We start from the raw sequence: 24,517 nt of genomic DNA, 5'->3' as shown, positions 1-24,517 counted from the left end.
GGAGTATTGACTGGGGAAATTTAGATGAAGTAGCTAGATAGATAGATAGGCCAAGTTCATGATGATCTGCACGACCATCAACATAATGTAAACGCATTATTATTGATCTTACGTACCCATAATAGATATTACCAATTCAGGTGACAGTACGTACTACGTATGTTTTGGTTCTGTGGTTGCTCCTATATCGAAGAGGACTTGTTTGGTCACCAGGAAACAAAAGTGTTCTAGAATGGCATTGGCGACGGGGTAGCTGAACAGTTTGGTGCAATCGCTGTTCTAGTTTGTCCTAGCTAGAAACGTACAACTCCTGGAAAACACACCTAGTTTGAAGTTTGAAGTTTGAACTGCATGCTCTGATCAGTTCCTGGTCAAGCAAAAGCACCACCTTGACTTTCCCATCATCATTCTTGGACTTTTACCAGCTGCCTAGCTATGAATTAGTTTGGATTTCCAATGTACTTTAAACAACTGTGTATTTCATGTATATAGATGCATGCACACATGCGTATATGATCATGTCTATGTACTTGGAATTAACTTAGCCTTGTTTTATTTGCGGAATAAATCATTGGAATGGACTAGCTAATCTAAGGTATAACTATTCTTTTATTTCTTAACACACTATTCTTGAGAATAATTTATTCCCATGAGACTATTAATTCCATACATTAGCTGAACCACTAAAAAATGAGTGGCTTAGCTAATCCTTAAGAAATAGAATACATTTTTAAAGAACATTCATATATTTTTATTTTATTTTATTTTAAACTTAAAACAAAATAAAAAATAAAAAATATAAAAAATAAAGTGGGATGGTGCAACCACCCCCGTTGCTTATCAGTTATCACCCATTGGGGGTGGTAGGCCACTCATTTATTTTAGGGTTTTTTTTAATTTAATATGAATTTGAAAAAAAATAAGGGTTTTTCGTAATTTTGATTCAATTCCAATTTTTGCATGCATGTGTGTTGTTACCAAACTAATGAATATATATGAATAGATATTTTATTTCACACTCTTCTATTTCTAGTTGTAGCTATTCATTTTCAAATAAACTAGACATTTCACGAACCAAACAAGGCCTATTAATGCATACATAGGCTTCTCTCTCTCTCTCTTTTGTGGATTTGTTGGCCTTTTTTTTGTTAGAGTCCTGACATCCAAAACCTAGCTAGAATTACTTGGGACTCGATAATCAGCTAAAATGAAATATTTTTTCTTTTTCCATTGAAAAGATATTGTCAATATATATATATTTTTTCTTCTATATATACTAAATCAAATCTTGGAGTTTTTATTTTTTATTTTCATACTTGTATTCTCTCAAATATCATGATTATATATATATATATATATAGGGGACCTTCATATTGTAAACACATTCATGCATGTTAATGAGAGCACAATGTAGTCCTTAGGGAAATTCACATTAGTGGACATAAGTGTCTAACATTGAACAACTTAAAAAAATTCTTGTGTCTTTCTCTTTTTTCTCACACTTTTCTCTTCATATTTTATTCCCCATATTTTTCTACATAAATAATGAATAGTAATTTTCAGTATTCGTATGTTCTAAGAATTTAATCTTTTTAACACGTTTTGCACGTGTAATTAAAAAGTTATAATAAAATATAAAATACAAGAGAGTAACAAAACAAAAAGAGAGAACTAAAGAACACATAAATTTAGAGTGGTTTGGCCTTAAAAACCCACTTTTATACCACTAAGAGTCTAAGAAAAGTTTGATAGAACTACATTTCTATTGAACGAGTTAAGTGCATTATTGTATTACATGGTTGATTTATAGAGAAAATATTATAGGTGAGGTAAGCTCTATAAGAAAAATATATCAAAATGAATATGAAAAATATCCTTCATAGTTAAAAGGATGGATATGAAGTTAAATTTGAAATAAAATAAATAATCTTTTGACTAATGAAAAAGAAATTAAATAATATTGTAACCTTTTATCACGTATTCAATGGGTGTGGAATTAAGTTTGGAAGAGAATAATGACATGCATCACATGAAAGGAGATGGTAGGATATAGTTGATCAACTAGTGACGCCAAGAGCAAAGAAATTAGTTATTTTAAGTGGGCTAAAAGGACTACAACTACAAGTGCTGCATTTGTCTTCTTTCTGTCACTGTCCATTATGTAATTTGCTTGAATTTCTAAAAATATTAATCCAATTTCCAAGTATTTGAAATGAGTTTTTATGAGAGAGAGAGGATTACTAAGGAAGTCAAAGAAATGGCCAGCATTTGTGTTTGATATGCCTACAATTTGTAGGTAGGAGCTAGAAAATGTCTTCAGTCACACTTCTCGTAGGAAAGTCTTGACCCACAACGGTATTGACAAGCCAAGTAGACCGTATCACTTCTTCTTTCCCTTTTATTTCTTTATTTACTTCTTTCTATTATTTTTTTCCTTGATGATGATTTCACCACGGAATTAAGCATAAGTTTTCACATTACATTGCAATGCAAATTCTCGTATCCATAAAAGTATTACTCTTAAATGGGTCTAGAAAAATTTCTCCAACTTAGAACACATAATCAAATGAATATGAGAATCACATGTTTAAAGATAAATATCATATATTCAAGAAACACCCATCTGGGAAAAAGGTTTTATTTATTTTATTTTATTTTATTTTTAATTTTTAATATTTTTTAATATTTTTTATTTTTATGTTAAGGCACTAATTTCTGTATTCTTTACTTCCAAAGAAAAGTAGCAACAATTATTTTATACTATCAATTTTCTTTTTTTAATATCACATCATAGAATTGCATCATCCTATTCCATGATTTCTCAATGCCTCCATGTTAGAGGCTGCATGTGTACAAGCATAAGATGACCCTTGTTTATTTCTCTCCATTTCTTTTCCATATCTATATATAATGTTATTGGTGTGAAGAACACTTCAGGGGTCACATATACTGACAGGATATAAACTGTTAGGACCTGCAACATAAGTATCAAAGCAAGTTTGTATCACTTACAAACATGTTCAACTAGTTTTACAACTTTAACTGGTAGATGTAATTGCCATCAGGCTTGCTTCTGCTTCTGCTAAATATTACAAAAAGACTTACTTATGGATTCAACAGGATGTCTTTACTGAACTTAGAATCTCCACCTAAGCCTAACGATCACTAAACATCCTTTTTTCGATAAGTAATTTAAATTCAATAGCAATTCTAGTACACATGAAGAATACAAGAGAATCCCTATAATATAGAAAAAGAATAGCAAAACTCTAAAAACTCTGCGAAATTAGAAGCAAACAATCTAGTAAACGCTACCATTCAAGTCTAAAGGGATTGGAACAACATCTTCTTCAACTCTAACCTCGCAGTCTCATAATCTTTAAAACTCATTGCGTTCCTTTCTCTCCAAATACACTACATTAAATACAAAAGAGCCAACCTTCACATTTCCAAAACATTACGATGTCCCAATTGTCCCCTCCGACTCACCAATAACTCTCTCACCCTTCGAACATAAACCATGCAATCCCTAACAGCTTGAGAAGCGAACTATATAATTCTCTTACAACATCACAACGAAGAAAAAGGTGTTCAATAAACTCCACCACTTTTCTTAAACATACAACATCAATCCACCCAATAACATTTATTTTTCATAAACTATCCAAAATTAAGATTTTTTCTAAAGTCTCTGTCCACACAAAAGAACGCAACTCTCTTGAGATCCTTAGCTTTCCACATACTCTTCCAAAGACCCTAACCTAGAGAGTCCGAATTCGGCCTTTCAAGTAAGAGTGTTCATGCTAGTTACCGCAAAATCATATCAACCAACTAACAACATTATCCAACGAAAAACTCACTCTTGTTTCCAAAATATAACCCCGTCACTGTCCTAACATCACAAGCAGTGCACAGCATCCAAATTAAGCAAAGAACCATTACAAATGCTTCAAAGTTATCTTTACCACCACTTAAATTCAGTAAATAAAATTAGATCCAAAGCCACAAACAACCGGTATCTTTAGTCTTAGCGTATAAATGTGTAAGCAAGCCAATCATAGCAAAAACTTGAGAACAATCCAAATAAATAAGAAATGCGTAGAATTATTTATCTACAGATTGTAATCAGTTTCAAAAGTACTCTACAAAATGCTATTTGATTTAAGGACTTGAAATACAACAACCCAAAATCTTGTTCTGCATAGAACTCATATAATAGTGCAAATGCGAGTCATTTATCAGCATCATTTGTGCTTTCGTTACCAAACTTCTGCTTGAAAGATTCCTGCCTCTGCACCCACATCATGTGCCCCTGCACCCACACTCACACCCACAATTCCTCAAATTCCTTCGCCAATTGAATGAATTGTAAATAACAGTGTGGTTGGGGAACGAATAAGAATTTGAATTTGGTTTACCTGGAGAGTAGCGGCCCAGGCAATGAGGAAAGAAGCGAACCAGAACTTCTTGTCCTTGAGCAGATTCTTTACTTCCATGGTCAAGATTCAAGAACCACAAAAACCCTAACCCCAGAAATGCTCGGCCTTTGGATTTTGATGAATGAACGATGATTGATCGGTAACTAAGAGCTTTTTCACTTCTTGTGGCGTTCTTTGGGTTTTTTTGGGCTAGAGATTAGTAACCTCAAACCTGTGCCTGATCTGGATACATACTTCCGTAGCAACCCAAGCCCAAATCTGTTTAATTTTTTATTTTTTTTATTGGGGAAACTTCACTTACTTCCACAAACTTTCGCGCCTTTTGCAGAACTTTCAATTGTTCAAAATCTCTCACTTTGGTGTATCCAATTTTTATTTCCTTTCACTTTGCCCCTTCCGTTAGGATTTTTTGTTAAATCATAATGGATGAGTGTGAAACTACTAAAATACTCTTATTTTTTATTAAAAAAATTAGAATTTTGGAATTTTAGGGGTAAATCTGAGATTTTTTAAAATTTTAGGAGTATAAAGGTATTTTATACATTTGACTGTTTGATTTAACTGCAATTCCTAACGGAATGGGGGTAATTGAAAGGAAATCAAAGTTCGATACACTAAAGTAAGAGATTTTGAATACTGGAGAGGTGTTTGCAAAAAGTGCGTAAGTTCATGGGAGAGTAGTTTTTTTTTTTTTTTTTTTTTTTAACACTAGCCTCCCCCACCTCCACTGACACACACCCAAAAAAAAAAAAAAAAGTATTTAGTTATTTTTAAAATCATTTTATGCTTTATTTTTTGAAAAGTTTGTTTGTGAGAAACATTTTTTTAAAATAATTTTGTAGCTTGTTTTTAAAAATATGTCATGGAAGAATCACATCTAAAAACTTGTTTGGATAACTAATATTTGAGAAGAGTTTTTCAGTATTTGAAAAATGAAAACACTTTGGAAAACTTTGCTAAAAGGAGTCAATTTTTGTTGAGATATAAATATAAGAAATGCTTTCTAGTAAGGTTTATATTTGAAAATTGTTTTATGCTTTTGAATTGCCAGCTAATTATTATTTTCTTAAAAAAAAATAATAATAAAATTGCGTGGCTCCGTTTGTTACATTTTTCTTCTTCTTTATTTGGATTTTTTTTTTCTTTCAAAAATATATATAAAACTGTTTTTACCTTTATGTTGTATTAGAACAAATTTTCAAACAAAAAACTATATATACACCCTCCGAAAACATTATCAAAGAAATTGCCAATTGAAACGACAAGATGCTAGCAAAAATGAGTGCATGAAAGGAATAGGATAGCTGCACCTTAACCTTGCCTCTACAGCATGATTACAGTTCATCATCCAAGCAACATGAATGTATAAAATGCAAATAAATCATGTCTGCCACATTTTATTGTGTCATGAGAAAACAACTTCACCTCCACCTCCCTGAGTCCCTGGTCATATTCACCATCCGGCTAAACTCTTTTGAGAGAGAGAGAGAGAGAGAGAGAGAGAGATTCACATATAACTACCATTTAATATATGTTCAAGAAAATAAGCTAACAAGTATAATTTCCCAGTTCAACTAAGAAAAAAAGGCAGAGTAATTAACAATAAACTCATAGACAGTGGTCCACAGGGAGGAGCAAGATGAAAGGTTTCAAGATGTTAATTTCCCAGATAAGTAGAGAGAAAGCTTCTCTCTCATGATAATGGCGGTTTTGTCGGCAGATTGGCAAGTTTGTTGCTGGTAACCTGAATCATGATGTCGAGACAAGGGCATTTCATCTTGCACCTCATCCTCCAAATCAATAACTATGTTGTGCAGTATGCAACAAACAAGGATGATCCTTGGCAATCTGTGCTTATCAGGCTTCCACATTACTCCTTGAATTATCCTCCACATCTCCTTCAACCTAGCCAAGGCCCTCTGCGCCACCACACGGGTTGCGAAATGCCGTTTGTTAAACTCGGACTGAAAATCTGAGAGGCCTCTTCCTTGATAAGGAGTAAGGAGCCATGGCAAAAGGGAAAACCCTGCATCTCCTATTATATATTCCCTTAACTCTAATCCTTGAGTGAGCTCCATTTTCTTTCCATTCAACCTCTTACCTTCTTCAGAAAGTTTGAAGAAACCCGAGCTACGGAGCACAAGGTCATCACTCAGACTTCCTGGCCACCCGGTAATTATGTCGCGGAATCTCATATCTGGGTCTACAACTGCCTGCAAGATCATGCTGCAGTTTTTCTCGCGATCAAGCCAGACATCATCTGCTGAGTCCATTGTAGGCAGAGTCATCATGATGTGTGTTATGTCAATTGCACCGCAGCAATTTGGAAGGCCCCGAATTTTCACAAACTTCAATTTTATCTCTTCCATCTCCACCTCTGTTAAAGGCCAACAAAGATGGCGAAGCCCTCTTTCTTCCATTGCTTCCACGAACCTCCAAGTTACTTGGGAAACTGTTGATTGGTTCAACCGAAATGACTCACCAATGCTTGATAATGATTCACCAGAGCTAAGTCTCCTAAGAGCAACGGCTACTTGGTCATTTAAAGACAAAGACTTGCCCTTTAAGTCATTGACGCTTGAAGGCCTAGCCATCATATCATCACTCACAAGTGAACAGATGTAGTTGAATGTCTTTCTTGAAATTTTGAAAACAGATTCAAAATTCTTTGAATTCTTTGATTGAGATAAAGGCCCTGAAAAGTGGCAAAATTGGAACATAGTAATTTAAAAATTTGTGCGCATGGTGAAACCAAACGCTCAGAAAAAAGAAAAGAAAAAGAACTTGGTGAAATGAAACATTAAGGAAAAAGTCTTTGCTGCAAATAGGATAGAGAAAGATTCTCTCTCTCTCTCTCTCTCTCTCTCTCTCTTATTTATGCACAAGGGATGGAGGTTCTTAGGTAGCAGACAACAAATATTTAAAGGGAATGATGGCCTATTTAGTCTAAATTGTATTCAGATACAAGCAAAACCAGCAAGATTGGTTATATTTTTAAACACGGACAAGGAAAATTTGTATGGAATTCAAAGCCAGAAGAATTGAGTAATTCATATTTTAATATATTCCATTTTCCATATGCACATTTAAATCCATACACTGAACAACATACCACGAAATCGTTTCATCTGCCTAGATGTTTATGTAAAATCCTTTGCTCATAACTGAGAACCAACACTCTCTTATATAATAGCCATGCTTTCTGCAGTCATTTCCATGAGTTTCTCAAGCCCATCCTAAATATCTGAATCTTTCAGTTTTATAGGTTTACAGTATAATCAAATGTCTGACATTCCTAAAAACCTATACCTCACTGCCTTACTAGAAACACATGTCCTTATGCCTATGACACGCTGTCTTTAGGAGAGGTTTTACTAGTGTAAATTAAGAACACTCATATTCAATTATAGTGATTCATGGAAGCACAATGAGTTTACATATTCAAAAAAGAGCATTCCCTCAGAGTTACCAGAAAACAAACAACAGATTGTATCCAGACAACATTACAAAGCATGTCCTGTTTAGTTATACAACATATCAACTTTGTACTCCTAAACATGTTCTAAAGATATTCACTGGAACTGTAGAGGAAGCAATCTTGCTAATAATGAAATTTAGAAATTGACACATGATGACCACGATATTCTCAATCTGGATTTCCAAGATGAAATACCACATTTTTCCTTTTGACTTCATTAAGAAATTTGAAATCTAAGAAGAAAAATTAAGAAAGTTCCTTCTTTTAGTTTTTAAATACCCTACAAATGCATAATTTTTTGTTGGAACTGTATGTCTAGAAACTTTTAATTGGAGAATTGAAGCAAAACAAACTATAGAGCCTGGAAGTGTCCCAAAATAATCCAGAACATCCAGGAGATACAAAAAAAGCAGGGCTACTGCATTGCCATTTGATGAACAGCATAAAACGTTTTAAGATTGCTGCTCGTTTATAATGTTACTGTATGAGAAGGGGTCCATTTCCAAAAGCAAGTTATCCTGGGTGTTTATGCTTTTGAATAAACAGAAAACACTCGTTGATTTCTACAATTTACAATAATAATGACATATTTTAAAGAAGAGAGATTCTAAAGACAAGAAGGAGAAGCTCTCACACGCATTGAAAACATAAGAACAACTTCCCATTTAATTTTTTTAAAAATAAAATCTGGTAGATGATATAGAGTGGAAAAATGTAAAAAAAGGATCATCAATGCATTTAAGGATAGCTAAAAAAATTATGTTTTTGGAACTAATAGATAGAGCCTCAAAAAAAAAATGCAGATGATTGGAAGAATTAGGATAATTACATCCTCTAAAGTACACACTTTTGACATTAACAGGATACAACTTTTCTACTCCTATGCATTATATCTAATCCGAGGACACAAAGCAAGAAAAGCCAAACGAGGTGCTCAATCATTCCTCCCCTACCATAGTTATGCTTCTCTGTCAAGTGATTTGTGAAGTCGTCCATTTCTTCCATTCATTTCTTTCCAATATCTATTTTGGACTATTTTCATTAAACAGTGAAAGAAAACTTTTACAAATTATAAATCACAATGTCATCAACAATCTTCCAGAAAGATATTGAATAAAGAAAACAGCAGACCTACTTTTCCAATCATAGTGATCCTCCTTCCCAACATAATAGAATACTAATGTCGATCATAGAGACACGCTGTTAGCAGAAGCTTATGCATACTATGTGACTCCTATAAATTTTGTTGAGGAGTGCCAAATAAGGGGCAATGCAGTTGCAGATAGGTTGTTCTGAATCAACATGACATTTTAATTATTAAATCAGAGTATGTGAAAGTCAATGGAAAATTTAACAATTGTGCACTTTCTTCCTTTGCTCCTTTACATAGTCCATTGGGAAAGGAAGTCAAAATATAATAGACAAGAGAAGCCCAAAGAAGAAGGCTGTTACCGTTTCAAGATATACATATGAGGATATAAGAGGAATAATTCGGACATAAAAGAAATAGAAGATACCACAGTGCAATATTTATACAATACCTCACCGGGTTGCAAGAGAAATACAAGAAACCAATCTTTTTTCTTAAAAAATGGATTTTTTTTACAAAAGTCTTAATGTTTCCCAGATACAAAGAAAACCAACCTATATACCCTCACTAGCAATTCATCAAGCATGCACAGTAAGAGGAACATCATTATTTGGAATCAACACAAACTCAATAACGCATATAAATGAAGAAAAAGCAAAGTATTTCATAGTATAATATTCTTAGGAATACATAAACTATTATTAAAGTCATAGTGTGTGTACAGCCAGAATATTTGAATGAAAGAATACGTCTAGAAATCAATCTCATCAATTGAAACTGGAATTGACCCATGTCCTTAAATTTCATCAAGAACAGAGAAAAAAAACCTAGCTAATGCCCTCGTAATCATCATGCAAGGAATGCTACACTGTCAGCAATATCTATGTATGGAACTAAGCAAATCTCAACCAAACAAATCGACCAGAAGAAGCTAAGCAAGTAATATAAGCAAAAAGATTGTTAGAAGTACACACCAGTTGCCATTTTGCATTACTCGTGCTTTACACACGAAAAAACATGAACGAACATAGACAAAAAAAAAAAAAAACTTTCAATCCAATTACTGAAAACTGCATTGACCCATGTCTTCAAATTTCACCAAAGGCAAAGAAATTCCATCTAACGCCTTCATAAGCAGCAAACCAGACATGACCACTAGCACCAATCTCAATGCATCGAATCAACAGAACTCAAAAAATCAAACCAACCAGCAAGCAAGCAGTATATATAAATGCATAGAACAGAACATTGGAGATTGAAGGACCCTACCAGTAATCCTCTGGGAGAAGTCGTCCCACCAATCCAAGGGCTGGGGTTGGGAGCGCAGCGAAGCAGCCAAGACATTTTGGTCAACTTTCTTTTCTGCCTTCTTCCTCTTCTTGAAACCTCTAATGGGTCCCATTGAATACTGCAAATAAAACCCAGCAGCGTCAACCAAGAAAATCAAGCAGTGAAAGAGAATTCCCAGAGACAATATAAACCAATCAATCATAAGCAAAATTTGAAACCAACGAAAAACATGACAAACAAGTGGAACATACACATAAAAAAATAAAACAAGATTGGGTTTTGAGGATGCAGGTGCTATGTTGAAGAGCCAAAGACGGTGTGGGTTGAGGCAAGTCCTACTTTTTCTTGCGAATTCAAAGCATGCAATAGTATAACCAGTTGTAGGGAATATGTATATAAGAGATAGATATGGGTGAAGAAAAGGCTTTGGAAGGAACCAAGAAGTTGTAAGTGACGCGGGCTGATATATATTTGTCAAGTAAAGACAATGTAGCAGGAGAAGGAGAAAAGAGAGATTCTGGACATGGGTGACTCGCCTGAGTCCCCTCCCCAACCTCCTTTCTTTCTTCTTTTCTTCTGAGTTTATTTATGGGTACATATACATATATTTGTATATAATATATATATTCGTACCACACACATATATAGCATGTCATAGCTTTCAAATCCCACAAAACCCATATTCCAATTCCCCTAAACAGGCTAAACTTGTGTGTATTATGATCAGTATAAGGTTTAGTTTTAACACTCTGGATTGGGTATTTTTTTTCTTTTTCTATTTTCTCAAGTACATTGTTGCCTTCACAGGGTTCTTGAATCACGAGGCAAGAGTCACGATAGTAGATGCAGTTAGAACCTTTGTTTCTTGGGTTAGATATTCAGTCCATTGTGCGAGCCGAAGAGCGAGTGAGAGGCTAAACAACGTTGATTAAACTTTTTCTTGTTTTCCTATTACAACCTAACCTAGTGTGGTATCAAAAGTTAAGGGCGTCACTTGTTTTAAAAGGCTCATATAATTTTATCTGAATTTGCGGTTTCACAGTTTTTAAAAATGCAAATAAGCGTTTGATAAAATAATAATTTAGTCTTTAAAACTGTGTGTTTTTAAAACACACTCCTTTTGTCTGCGATTTCAAAATAGCGATTTTAAAAAATAATTTTTAAAAACACAATTAAGTGTTTGACAAAATTGTTATTTGACCTTCAAATCACAGTTTAATCTTTAAAATTTTACGTTTTCAAAAAAATATATCATTGCCTGTGATTTGAAAACGCAATTTTTTTTTGTGTTTTTCAAATCGTAATCCCAAACAATCTATTTTATGCGATTTGTTGAAAATTGTACTTTTTGTCTATGAAATCACAATACTAAACGTACTCTTAGTTGGCTGGTGAATTCACTTTTTAAAATGTGCTTAGTTTTCAATTAAAAAAAAGGTGTTTTTGAGTATTTATTATTATTATTTTTTTAAAAAAAGTAAAACAAATTGGACAAAAAACGATTTTTAACTGCAATATACAAAAAACGATTTTTTTTTTCTTTTTTTAATTGGAAGCCGCTTTTCGAGTCCTCACGAACAAAGGGAGTAGGTGGGCTGCTAAAAGCCCAGGAGCGTAGCGCTTTGGGCTAGTTGAATTGGCTTCAGCCCATCAAGCTCAGACCGAGGGTGACTGACTAGTTAAATATTAAAGGTTAAAAAAATGACAAGTGAGATTTTCCTCTCCCCCTTCAGCTTAATCTCCCACTGTTAAATATATTATTTATATATATATATATATATATATATATATAAATTAAATAATTAAATTTATCGTCATCATCTACTTAAATTGAAATAATTGATCATTTGATATGGTATCATAATAACAATTATTTCAATGAAATATTTTATATATTAGGCTTTACTTATTAGACATTTGGACAATTAACGATTTAGTAAATTACGTACCCACAACTAACGACAAGAAACATGTGGGCCCATGCCAGGGATTTATATAATCCCACATATCTAATAGTGATTTAAAAAATTGAAAGGATGAGAAAACGATTGAAGATGATATATATCACGTCTCATTAGCAAATAACTATATTTTACTTTTATTTCATAAAAAATTAAATTTATTTTTTATTTTTATATTACATTCATCACTTTTATTTCTATTAAAAAAAAAAAACTCATTTTTTAGAGTAATAATATACACACTCTTACCTTTTTTACACTTATTTTTTATATAAATAAGTAATTTTTAAAATTATTATTAAATTTGTGATCGATCTTTATTAATTTTGTAATTTAATAATAATTTTAAAAAGTATATAAAAAAAAATATATGCCAGAGTATATAGCATTATTTTACTCTTAATGATTTTCTTCCATTTTTTTATTGGAAGGTGTGACAACAATACATCATTTGTCATGTCCTTCCATTTCACAGTGGATAGAAGCACAGCCACCGATTCTCCGATGCAGTTTGTGGTCTTGGATTGAAGGACTTTCAGAGCTGTACTGCACACAGCAGAACTGATTTAAAACTGTCTCCAACTTGCCTGAAATTACATGTAATGTGTGAATGAATGTCCCACCCAATGTGAGAGTGAAGAATGCAAGCCTTCATTGCTCTGGGCTCGTCTTGCTTTCTTCCCAATAACCCCCTCCAAGGGAAGTGCAAAAAAATTGTGCCTAAAACTAATTGCAGCATGAGAAAGCAGACAAGTATAAGCCTTGGAACCCATTGGCGTTCCATTTCACTCTCACTTTTTGGTTCAGGTTTCTTCTTGGGTCCTCTTATTGATGGACTTCATTCTAGGGTGAATCTTGTGGCATACGAAAAAGGGTCAATCGATATTGGTCCTCTCCACACAAACATCTGGGTAAATTCTGGGTGCCATTCTCAGCCTTCCCTTCTGTCTTCTGAACTTGTTTGGAAGCTTCATCCGCTCCCAGATTTTTACCCTGTTCTGTTCCTAATACGCTTAATTTTGCTAGGTTCCTTTCTTGCTTGGGCTGTTTTACTGCACTGTTGGGTTGCTTCAACTCTTCTTGGATGAAAGGGCCTCATCAAAGATTCCAGAGGGGAGCCTAGAGAAATCAGCCGTTTCACTGATGTGGGTAATCTTTGATCTCTAAATTCTAACAGTAAGGATGGATACCTTGCATGTTTATTTTCCAGTTTGCCAGTAAACGAAATCATCACACTCAGAAATTATTTGATAGAATGCCTCAACCACGTTAGGATTCTAGAGGGGGCTGCATTGTATTTATAATTCAACTGTTTTGCATCAGTTTGTATTGTATAGTAAGTAGGAAACAATCTTTACAGAATATACGTCAAAAGAGAATTCTAAAATTATAAGAAGTCAAGTCTTCAGATGATCTCTGGGTCTCTCTGCTTCTCGAGCATGAGTTGGTCTTTATCCTCGTCTATAGTAGTTTCAAGTTGTTTAGGATTGCTCTGTTGAGACTCATTTGTTGCGGTATGCTCTTCTACACAGGAGGAGAGGTTGAGTTTCTCTTCAATAGTCAGCTAGCATGTATTGCTTAATTTGCCTGATAACAGCTACATCCTTGTTTTACTCAGAGCACTGGTGCTATTTATTGAATTGAGTGCTGAACTTTATAAAGCTGGAGTAGCAGACAATGTCGAGGCCTACATATTATTTGCAGCAGCAGAATTCTTCTGGTTTTCCCTGGACAGGACATGGCTTGGGTTCACATTAGCATGCATTGTTGGAATTGGCTGCCCACTGGCTGAGATCCCATTAATGAAGTAAGTCTATCTTCTTTCTCAATGGATTCATCACCAATCATTAACTGAAAAATCTGTAGGTGTTGATGGATCTATCTGTATTCATATTCAGGTTCTTCAACCTTTGGTATTATCCACAAGCAAACATAGAAATCTTTGGCCAGGTAATTAATTGACTATAGAAACGACTAAGAGCATTTTTCTTTTTATATAATTTTTTTTTATATAACGTCTTCATTCTTCTGAGAAATTTGAGATTTCTGTTGTCGCAGGGATTTGTCAGCTGGACAGTCACTTGCTACTTTGTTTACACACTGTTTTTGATCAGATTATCACGCTGGCTGAAATCAACCATTGCTGCTACTGATACAGACAATACGTCTGCCTAGGAAAACCTGTTTGGTCAGGAATTGTACCATGACATGAGCCAAAGTTTAAGAAAAGGCAACAAAGTCAAACCGAAAAGAGCCTTCGATGTAATTAATATGTTTAGCTATCGTAAATTAAGCTGCATTAGAGAAACATCCTATGGATCCATTGATAGATTTGTATTATCAATAATAATGAGCTACGACTGATTTAAAGCTTTCCAACAGTCGACTAATTGAGTGTTCTCCAAAATGGCACCAAATTGCACGAAAAAGATATCCAAACAATATTTATCGGTAAATTTACATAGACAACTATCCAACCAAGAGAACCAATTGGTGCGACGTTTACCGAAGGCCAACAAGGGATGGGGAAAGACATTAAGCAAGGAAACCTTTGACTATGGACTAGGTGAAATATCCATTGTAAACATTGTAAAAAGATACATAGCGCAAGACAAGATAACAAATTAGCTGAGCTTCTAACATAGTGAGCAGCCAACCTACTCAGCGAACACAACATTCACAAGATCTGGGAACTTCTCTTTGATTGCTGCTTTAACTCCTGTTCCAATGGATTCAGGCCCCACATACTTTACAAGGCAATCGCCTCCTTCAACAGACAACACTTCCACACTCCCACCATAGTTCTTAATGGCTGGTCTCAATACGTCAAGATGACCATTTACTGCCTGCAGTGGCAGAGCATCTAGAAATGTCATGATCATTGAATGAATGAAACTCAACTCATTTCTTAATGTCTTTCTTTCCTTATCACCTGATGTCAGTGTAAAACTCACCTCAACAGTTGTCTCCCTTGCTTCACCATCATCTACTTGGCGAATGTCCTTCACTGCATCTCCAAACTTTTCTTTTAGTACTCGTTCAATCCCCATCGTCATTGTAGTTGTTGAGCTAGGACAGCTCCCACATGCTCCTGCATATTAGTTCAATGCCGCAGAACTCTCAGCTGGGTTTAGTAGGATCATATGCATGTGATGCATTCTTTAAAAATATAAAAGGATTATATGTGTGACAATGGAAATGAACACCATACACCCATATCAAACAATCTTTGTTTTTCTCCCCTATTTTTCTCAGTGGAAGCTTAGAATAACCAAGGAGAAGATATCGGATAGAATTTGTTTTCACTTACAAGTGTACTTTGTATTAGTAGATGTGCAGTAGGTTTCTATCTCACAGCAATTACAATCATGTAACAACTCTTCTAACTGTTTCTATTAATGCAACACCAAGGGTATCAGTATCACCATACCGTGAAGCCAAAAATCTTTTCCATAAATTGTGCTCCTTTATGGTATCCAACTTCCAAGCCTCGACATTTGTCACCCATGGCTACTACAGATTCATCCTCTTCATCCACCACCTCAAACACCATCCGTCCTCAACCATCTCCTCTTCATGTTCCTCAAATAACAAAGAATAATATACTTTCTGTTCACCAATTTACCCGTGATAATGGCGTCTATTTCGAGTTTTATCCCTCTTTTTTCTGTGTCAAGGATTCCAGCACAGGGACTATCCTCTTTCACAGCAAGAGTAAGAATGGCGTTTACCCGTTGAACTCTTCTTGAAGTAGCTTTTCTTGGAGAAAGAACTTCAGTGATCAATTGGCATCAGCATCTATGTCATCTCTCCTCCAAAATCGTTAGCCAAGTCCTCTCTCGGAATCATCTTCGTGCCCTCCAGATTAAGGTAGCTTCCAATTCTGTGTAATGCATGCCAGCTTGGAAAAAAGCCACTGTCTCCCATTTCCCTCGTCCTTCCCCAGTTGGTTCCAGCAATAATAATAAATTCTATGTTTCCTTTGTTGACGATTTTAGCGGCTTTGAATGGCTCTTTCCTATTCAAAATAAATCTGATATTGTGCAAGTTTTTGTTGCCTTTAAAGATCATGTTGAGCGATTATTTGGCAGAAAAATAAAGGCTCTTCAATCAGATTAGACAATGATCCGGATGTACATCACTCTATGATGCAGAGTTAAACAAACTGTCAAATGGTACATAAGGGGATTAACCTTGATCATATTAATTGCTCCCTAGCCCATGATATCCTCCATATATTAAACCAGAAAAAAAAAGAAAAAAGAAAAAAAAGAATCAAGTATTCTAAAACAATTTCATTGAAGTTGCTTAAGAAAATTCATCCAAAAAAAAAAGCAAAAAAGAAAAGAGTTGCTTGAACAAGCTCCACGAGAGCAAAAAAAAAACACCCCAATACTAAGAATTAACAAAGCTATGCCATTCAATACCTTTGCTTTCAAAACAAACAATCCAATCAAATTAATTTCAAATTTAAGATAAGCAAATAAAGGAAGAAGAAGAAGAGCCAAGCCACCTTGGAGTTTGAGAGATACGATGCCGTCTTCGACAGACACAACGTCGACGTTTCCACCATCGGCAATGAGATAAGGCCGAACGTCCTCGAGAACCAAGTCCACGTTTCGAGCGGTGAGTTCGAATTTCTGGGCAGAGTATAGTCCTGGCGAAGAGCCAGTGGGTGCGCTTGGGTTCGAGGCCTTGATGGCAGTTCTGGAAAAGACCCTCTTTTGAGAGGGAAATCGGCGTTGCTTCAGAGATCTGAATTGTGGGCATTGGTGAGGTTTGAGTGGGATTTCGGGGGAAGGTGTTAGGGTTCTGGGCAATCCGATGGTGGTTAGAGACGCCATTGTTGGCGCAGCGTTGAGTCAGAAATGGTGAGGAATTGAGGATTGAATGAATTTGGGGTTAGTTCTGATATTTTGGGAAGTTGAGGGCAATCAGGATTAAATATGAAAAGTAATACTAGGTAGGACTGATAGAGTGGGCGTGACTCGTGAGTGTGTGGACCGTGTGATCGCGGGAGAAGGACTGATAGAGTGCAGTGAGCACTACGGAACATGCTGCATACCCTAAGCTTATAACGTCCCACGTCATATTGCAAATCATTTTTTTTTTTTAATGATATTCTCTTTGAGATTATAATTGCTAAATCATATTTTATTACAAATGTTGAAAAAGATGATTAATTAATTAATTATTAAACACACCCTCATGCTCAAATCAGATTCCATACATGTCACAACAACTCATTTGTATACACCATATCCTATATATCTCACACCTTCAATCCTTACTGGTTGTTAACTCACAATCTCCGATCCTTCTTGATCCACACCTGATCAACTGCATCAGAACCGTAGACGGCTTCATCCTCCCACTGGGACGATGATCACTCTCCACCGTCCGATTTCTTGAATCTGCTGACCCATCAACCTTCCTGGACCTCTCCAAAGACTTTGAAAATGCTAAAGTAACTTCTCCACTCAGCTCAGACTGCTCAGTTATGGCAGCACTCCCTTCACACTCTTCAGCTTCTTCCCGATCTTCCCCTCTTCCCCTCCCCTTATCCTCAGTCTGTGTCGCTGCATTAGTGGCTTTTCCGGCAAACTCTCCGACAGTTTTGGCCTCGTAAACCTGATATTCACGAAGGTCGTGAAATGAACTCCATGACTGATTCTTTTTCCTGGGAATGACCGGCCGGGCATTAACAGAATCTACACTGGAAGTACTGTTTGTTTCCGAGGAAATGTTTGAGGTTGATGATGACAGTACTGTTTCATAGGATCGACAGCTTAGAGAAGTTTGTAGGAGTTGTGAGCCTTTGAGAACATATTCATGGCCATGACACGGGTAGATGAATTCATTCTTGGACAAATCTTGCCACACAAATCCATTTTTGTAGCTCCTGAATTCAAAATAACTCTCATATTGCTGAAAGATCTTAGTTTTCTTTGGGTTATTATTATAAGTTATAACTTGGAAGAGAAAATTAGCTAAAAACTTTTAGTTCATGCACAAATATATAGCTAAAACTTCACAAAGGATCCCTAATTATCGTGGGGTTTTGAAATGATTCCCATAAATTTTAAAAACTTTCAATTTCACCATTCAAACTTTCAATTTGATGCAATTTATCCCTCGGTCAATTTTTGCCGTTAAAATCTCTAAAAAGACAAAATTACCCTTCGATTTTCTTTTTTTAAAAAATTGAAAAAAAAAATGATCACAATGGCCCAATTGCGGGTCACCACCTTGTAGTTTTTTTATTTTTATTTTTTTATAATAATTTTTTTAAAAAAATTTAATTTAAAATTAAGGGTAAATTTATAATTTTGTAAAAAAGTCAAAAGTATAATGGTCATTGTATCACTTTTAACACTTAAAAACTAACGAATGAGTTTAAATTGACTGCAATTGAAAGTTAAGAGATTCAAATTTAGAGTTTTTAAACTTTGAGAGAGTTTTCTCAAAACGTGCAGTAGTTCAGGAGTTTGAAGTGAAGTTTCTTCAAATATATAATAAGAAAAATGCTCTTTACCGTTTTGAAGACCAAGAGTACAAGTCGGCCATGCCTTGTCCTCGAAGAAAATTTAGTCTGTTCATCACATCTGAGAAACAGGAAAAGTAAATACAACCAGATGAGATTCTACAAGTATTAGGCCTTCATATATTATGTAGTTGATTAATTAGTACCTCTAAGATAGAGTCCTTTGGGGGAAGAGAGAGGGACCTCCATGAAATGAGGGTGCTCAAGCTGGCCATTCCGAGAGAGGTAGTAAATGACAGCAACTTTTTGCTGATCAGCAGCCTTGGACTTTGGCTCAATCCAGATTTTGTTTCTCTCAGGACTGGTCTCTCTGTCTTGCCATTGCCTTGGCATGCACAGCACTGCTGTTCCTCTTGAATCTGCTGCCATTTTAGTGAAGAAATAGAAGACGAGTGGGAGTTCTCATGCATTTATAAGGGCTTGGCTTGGGAAATGACACAAGTATGGAGCAATGAGCATGGTGGGTGTGGGTGGATTGGGTTATTCAGTAGTGGGTGGAAAGGGACAAGAAGTGGTATAAAACAAAAAGAGATTTTAAGTTTTGCCCATAAAATTTTGTCAATGCTGAAATCTAATCACAAGCAATAAATCTTCAGCTGTTTACTTTAGCGTATAAGTTTGTGCAGCAAGATTTATGAAGGCAATAATTTAGAGCGATTTTGTAGGGCTCAAAGCCAACATGTTCCTCAAATGCTTTGTCCATTACTAGCAAGCTCACGGGCAAGAGTGAGGCTAAAACAAATTAAGTAGTTCTATTTTCAATATACCAATTACCAAGTCAAAGCTACTCCCGTGAAACAATGACGCTCAAAAACTGGACGGCAAGTTGACAAATTAAATATTGAAAAAATACATTTTACCCCTAAAGTTTGACTCATTTTTAATTTGAACCTTAATGTTTAAAAATTTGCAATGTACTCTCACAAAGTTACAAAATTTTACAATTCGAACACTCCGTTATCCAATTCCGTCTTTTAAGACGGAAAGTCGAACACGTGCCGCGCATGTGATAATTTTTTCTCAAATCTTCCCATTTTGCCCCTCACAAAGTTGAACAGTTACATTTTGCCCCTAATATCAAATCTTCCCATTTTGCCCCTAATATTAAAAAATTAAAAAAGAAAAAGCTACCCCCACGGCCCATGGGGTGGTTCGGCCACCCCAAGGGCCCCAATAGGGGTGGCCTGGCCACCCCTCAAATGGGCAAAGGGGGTGGCCGTAATATTTTTTTTTTAAAAAAAAAAGTTAAGGGTAAAATGGAAAGATTTGGGAAAAAATTATCACATGCGTGACACGTGTTTGACTTTCCATCTGAAAAGACGGAATTGAGTAACGGAGTGATCGAATTGTAAAATTTTGTAACTTTGTGAGGGTACATTGTAAATTTTTAAATATTGGGGTTCAAATTGAAAATGGGGTCAAACTTAGAAGGGGGTAAACTACATTTTCCCCTTAAATATTCCTAACTTTTCCAATTTCCAAATATCAAGACCATGGAAGATAATACAGAAATCTACTGACTGAGCAACTCCAAACAGAATAGCTATTGGGGATTAAAGGCTAAACTTCATTTATAGACAAATCTTTTCTTTTAATTGGGTCGGAGGAAATTTATGTTGTTCTTTTAGCAACAATAGGCGATGGGGCCTAGCTTTGAAGCCAAATCCAGTTTCAGTATTTGAACTTTTTTTTTTTATTTTTTATTTTTGTAAATGTATTTGAACATTTTTGCTTGTGGGTTTGTTTGAAATACATTTAATTGTTATATTATATTTGGGGGGCCAGAATTGTGACATTGTACTATATGTAAGAGAGTTTCTTTAGGGAATTGTCACATTGTACCATAAGCTAAAAATTAATTTTATCTTCAAGACAAGTCGTAATTAATAGTAATTGAATGGACATATATTTGTTCTCATATAGAAGGCAAGGATCATGGTTAGATTTGGTACATTTAATTAGCTCTCTCTGATTATTCGTGCACACTGATGAAGTAACGTCGTTTCATCATTTCGAAACATATAGTTTAGGTTGATATTTAAAATATGCCTCTAATCCAATTTATTAGAATTTTAATTTGCATGAAAACTATTTGTGGAAGCTGCATTTGCAAGCACTTGGAAAAGCCATGAAACATTAACATTAGAACCGTCAATGACAAAACCATAAATCACACATCATATTTCAATTTCCAACTGCTACCAAATAAAGCGACATCAAAACACACTGACAACAGAAATACTAATAAGGTGCCATAACAGACTCCAAGTGTCAATCTTTTTTTATGAGAAGAGCTGCTCAATTGCTTATGGTTCTCCAGATCTCATTGCAATGATGGGATTACAGATTAACTCAAGTCCAATCAGCTTGTCCTCAAACTCATTTGCCTCCGCATGTTGGATACCATCTAACCAATGTATCACCTGCTTAATAGCAGCTTCAATCTTCTCCTTGCCAGAAGCGTCAAGCTTGTCACCAATCTCCTTATCATTGACAATACTCCTCATTTTGTAGGCATAGTTCTCCAAAGCTTCCTTAGCCCTAACCTTCTTCTTGTGCTTATCATCTTCAACTTCGTATTTTTCTGCGTCCTGGACCATCCTATGAATCTCTTCCGTGGATAGTGAATCCTTGTAATTTGTAATTGTGATCTTGTAACTTACGCCAGTGGTCTCCTCCATGGCAGAAACGTTCAAGATACCATTGGCATCAATTTCAAAGCATACTTTCATCTTAGCGGTACCCCTGGGCGCTGCAGGAATGGGGGAAAGCACAAATTGTCCCAACCAGTTGTTATCCACTGCTCTTGCTCTCTCACCTTCATAAATCGGGAACAAAACAGAAGTTTGGTTGTCATAGAAAGTGCTGTAGGCCCGCTCTTTCTTGGTGGGAATGGTGGTATTCCTCGGAATCACAACAAACATCTCACCTTCTTCAGTCTTCACCCCAAGGGACAAAGGGGTGACATCCAAAAGCACAATGTTTTGAACTTTCTCATTACCCATACCAATCATGTTTGCAGCTTGAAGAGCGGCTCCATAAGCTACTGCTTCATCTGGGTTGATGCTCTTGTTAAGCTGCTTTCCATCAAACAAGTCTTGCAACAACTGCTGCACCTTGGGAATTCTTGAAGAACCACCAGTAAGAACGACATCATGGACTTCTCTCTTGTCCATCTTAGCATCACTCAAACACTTCTCCACAAGCTCAATAGACTTCTTGAACAAGTCCATATTGAGTTCCGCAAATTTGGCACGGGTAATACTTGAGAAGAAATCAATACCAATATATAAAGAATCAACTTCAATGGTAGTCTCACTTGCGGAAGAAAGAATCCTCTTTGCTCTCTCACAAGCAGTTCTCAACCTCCTTAGAGCTCTGGCATTTCCACTAATGTCCTCCTTGTGATGTCTCTTAAATATTTCAACGAAGTATTTTACCATTATGTTGTCAAAGTCCTCACCTCCAAGGTGAGTGTCTCCAGCAACGGCGTTCACTTTAAAAGTATCACCGTCAATAGTAAGTAGTGAGACATCTGTAGTACCGCCACCCAAATCAAAGATTAACACGTTTCTCCCACCAATGTTAGCCTTATCAAGACCGTAAGCAATGGCTGCGGCCGTTGGTTCATTGATTATCCGCATGACATTTAGTCCTGCAATGCCTCCAGCATCCTTTGTAGCCTTGCGCTGTGAATCATTGAAGTAGGCCGGGACAGTGACTACAGCATTCTTCACAGTTGTGCCAAGGTAGGACTCGGCAATCTCACGCAGCTTTTTGAGGACCATAGATGAGATTTCCTCTGCAGCAAAATGCTTCTCTTCACCCTTATAAGTGACCACGATCATAGGCTTGTCGGTAGGACCTTCAATAACCTTGAATGGCCAAAGGTAGATATCACTTTGAACTATAGAATCACTAAATCTCCTACCAATTAACCGCTTTGCATCTGCAAAATAATAAGAAAAAAAATGGCAAAATGATTTGATAAGACTAAAGCATAAGATGCAACGAATCACAGGAATGAAAGAAAGAAAAACAATCAGCATATCAAGAATTGGAATGAATTAAAGACGGTAGGAAAAAAAATAAAACAATTTATATGACCAATTTTCTTAAGAAGAATTCATTTTCGTCAAGGACTCAAGATCATCTAATTTTTGGGCCAACATCAAATCCAGGGTGATGCGAAATATATGGAACAGTTACCATTTACAAATACTAGCTAGCATGTGATTAGTTGTAAGTTTTTAATATTTCTTAAGAGATCGCTTCAAATATTGATTTTAATAAATCTTTTTCAGTCAGTTAAGAGACAAGCAGATTATTTTCTATTACTTCTTAAATACTAATTAAACTACAAATATGAAATTGATAATTTGGACGTAAAAAGAGCTAAGATGGCTATAGACTAAAAATTACCAAAAACAGAGTTTGTGGGATTCCTGGCGACCTGGTTCTTGGCTGCATCACCGACCAAACGCTCTTTGTCAGTGAAGGCAACATAAGACGGTGTTGTCCTGTTGCCCTGATCGTTGACTATGATCTCTACGCGATCATGCTGCCATACTGCCACGCACGAGTACGTCGTCCCCAAATCAATCCCTATCGCTGGCCATTCTCCTTCGCCGGCCATTCATGACATACGTCTGCAAGATGACAGAAATGAAGTAGATGAAGAAAGACTCTTGCGTCTGAAACGATCACGAAACTAAAGTAGATGACACGTTGAAGATGGTCATTTTATTGAATTTGTTTCCTTGCTCACGAAGTAGACACAGTTTGTAAAGGTAAAAGCAACTTTTTCTCTGTGCTTTACCCATTTCATTAAGTAAACAGAGAATCTTATTGCTCAGACAAAAGAAAAAAGAAAAAGAAAAAGATTGTGAATCCTACTAAAGATTTATCTTACCAAATTATATTTGTTGTAGAATTTGAAAAAGTGTCCTATTTTTCATGAAATGGCAAGTAATGATATAAGTCTCTTAAAGTCTTTTTAGAGTCATCTGAAATATGATGTGGCTTTTAAAATTACCGTTAAATTTGAGATATGATTTATTGACTTTTGATCTATTGGTAATTTTAAAAGTCATATCACATTTAGGATGACTCTAAAATGACTCTATCAAGACTTATAGCATTACTCCAAAATGACTTTCATTCATTTCTAAAGCAAATTCAGAGGTTACTTGAAGAGTGCTGCTCGAGTTTTATGTTCATTTCGTTTCAATGTCACTACAAAAAAATAATCAATTTTTGACGTGGCTATAGTACATGATTTTTTTTTGCCACGTCAGTAAATATTTTTCTGACATAGCCAAAAATACCACGTCATAAATTTTCTGACATGCTATTTTAACACGTCAGAAATTTCTGACGTGTTAAATGTTGACACGTCACTAAAAAAATTGAACGAGATATTCAACTTTTTCCCTCTTCTTTTTCTTTATTCTTTATTCTTCTTTCCCTTTATTCTTTTATTCAACATTTATTCTTTCCATTTTTCTTTTATTTCCCCACTCTCTCTCTCCTCTCTCGATCTCCCTCTTCTCTCTGCACAGCTGCAGCTCCCTCTAGAGAGAAGAAGAAAAAGAAAAGGAAAAGAGAAAAAGAAGAGAAGCAGAAGAAGAAGAAGAAGAAGAAGAAAAAGAAAAGGAGAAGAGAAGCGGAAGAAAAATAAATAAATAAATAAATAAAAGGAGAAAAGAAGATAAG

At 35.5% G+C, this 24,517-nt stretch overlaps 6 protein-coding genes across 6 annotated transcripts; 1 reads left to right on the top strand and 5 right to left on the bottom strand.

Moving 5' to 3' along the window:
- Window positions 1–4,086: 4,086 nt before the first annotated feature.
- LOC148585121 (hexose transporter) lies at window positions 4,087–4,633 on the bottom strand. Its single transcript, XM_088517909.1, has 2 exons — window positions 4,419–4,633; window positions 4,087–4,312 (listed from the first exon to the last, which is right to left on the bottom strand). The coding sequence occupies exons 1-2, from the start codon at window positions 4,494–4,496 to the stop codon at window positions 4,232–4,234; spliced, it is 159 nt and encodes a 52-aa protein (XP_088374035.1). The 5' UTR covers window positions 4,497–4,633; the 3' UTR covers window positions 4,087–4,231.
- A 1,172-nt stretch (window positions 4,634–5,805) lies between these two features.
- On the bottom strand, window positions 5,806–10,876 carry LOC132187797 (PIF / Ping-Pong family of plant transposase). Its single transcript, XM_059602236.2, has 3 exons — window positions 10,549–10,876; window positions 10,277–10,415; window positions 5,806–7,134 (listed from the first exon to the last, which is right to left on the bottom strand). The coding sequence occupies exons 2-3, from the start codon at window positions 10,407–10,409 to the stop codon at window positions 6,089–6,091; spliced, it is 1,179 nt and encodes a 392-aa protein (XP_059458219.2). The 5' UTR covers window positions 10,410–10,415; window positions 10,549–10,876; the 3' UTR covers window positions 5,806–6,088.
- A 1,828-nt stretch (window positions 10,877–12,704) lies between these two features.
- On the top strand, window positions 12,705–14,648 carry LOC132187216 (insulin-induced protein). Its single transcript, XM_059601454.2, has 5 exons — window positions 12,705–13,169; window positions 13,285–13,403; window positions 13,877–14,065; window positions 14,157–14,208; window positions 14,317–14,648. The coding sequence occupies exons 1-5, from the start codon at window positions 12,900–12,902 to the stop codon at window positions 14,431–14,433; spliced, it is 747 nt and encodes a 248-aa protein (XP_059457437.2). The 5' UTR covers window positions 12,705–12,899; the 3' UTR covers window positions 14,434–14,648.
- Window positions 14,649–14,793: 145 nt separating this feature from the next.
- Window positions 14,794–17,196, bottom strand: NFU1 (NFU domain protein 1). Its single transcript, XM_059601455.2, has 3 exons — window positions 16,772–17,196; window positions 15,213–15,349; window positions 14,794–15,104 (listed from the first exon to the last, which is right to left on the bottom strand). Exons 1-3 carry the CDS (start codon window positions 17,100–17,102, stop codon window positions 14,916–14,918), a joined length of 657 nt encoding a protein of 218 aa, XP_059457438.2. The 5' UTR covers window positions 17,103–17,196; the 3' UTR covers window positions 14,794–14,915.
- Window positions 17,197–17,538: 342 nt separating this feature from the next.
- LOC132188086 (protein SOSEKI 5-like) lies at window positions 17,539–19,171 on the bottom strand. The gene is made up of 3 exons (XM_059602497.2): window positions 18,949–19,171; window positions 18,794–18,863; window positions 17,539–18,160 (listed from the first exon to the last, which is right to left on the bottom strand). The coding sequence occupies exons 1-3, from the start codon at window positions 19,169–19,171 to the stop codon at window positions 17,539–17,541; spliced, it is 915 nt and encodes a 304-aa protein (XP_059458480.2).
- Window positions 19,172–20,957: 1,786 nt separating this feature from the next.
- On the bottom strand, window positions 20,958–23,607 carry LOC132187539 (heat shock cognate 70 kDa protein-like). Its single transcript, XM_059601882.2, has 2 exons — window positions 23,225–23,607; window positions 20,958–22,751 (listed from the first exon to the last, which is right to left on the bottom strand). The coding sequence occupies exons 1-2, from the start codon at window positions 23,436–23,438 to the stop codon at window positions 21,109–21,111; spliced, it is 1,857 nt and encodes a 618-aa protein (XP_059457865.2). The 5' UTR covers window positions 23,439–23,607; the 3' UTR covers window positions 20,958–21,108.
- Between the last annotated feature and the right edge of the window lie 910 nt (window positions 23,608–24,517).

The sequence above is a fragment of the Corylus avellana genome, chromosome 6 (assembly GCF_965113065.1).
Source record: "Corylus avellana chromosome 6, dhCorAvel1.hap1.2, whole genome shotgun sequence".
NCBI lineage: Eukaryota > Viridiplantae > Streptophyta > Magnoliopsida > Fagales > Betulaceae > Corylus > Corylus avellana.
The sequence above is the reverse complement of the archived record's forward strand: the minus strand, read 5'-3'. Positions and strand labels throughout refer to the sequence as shown.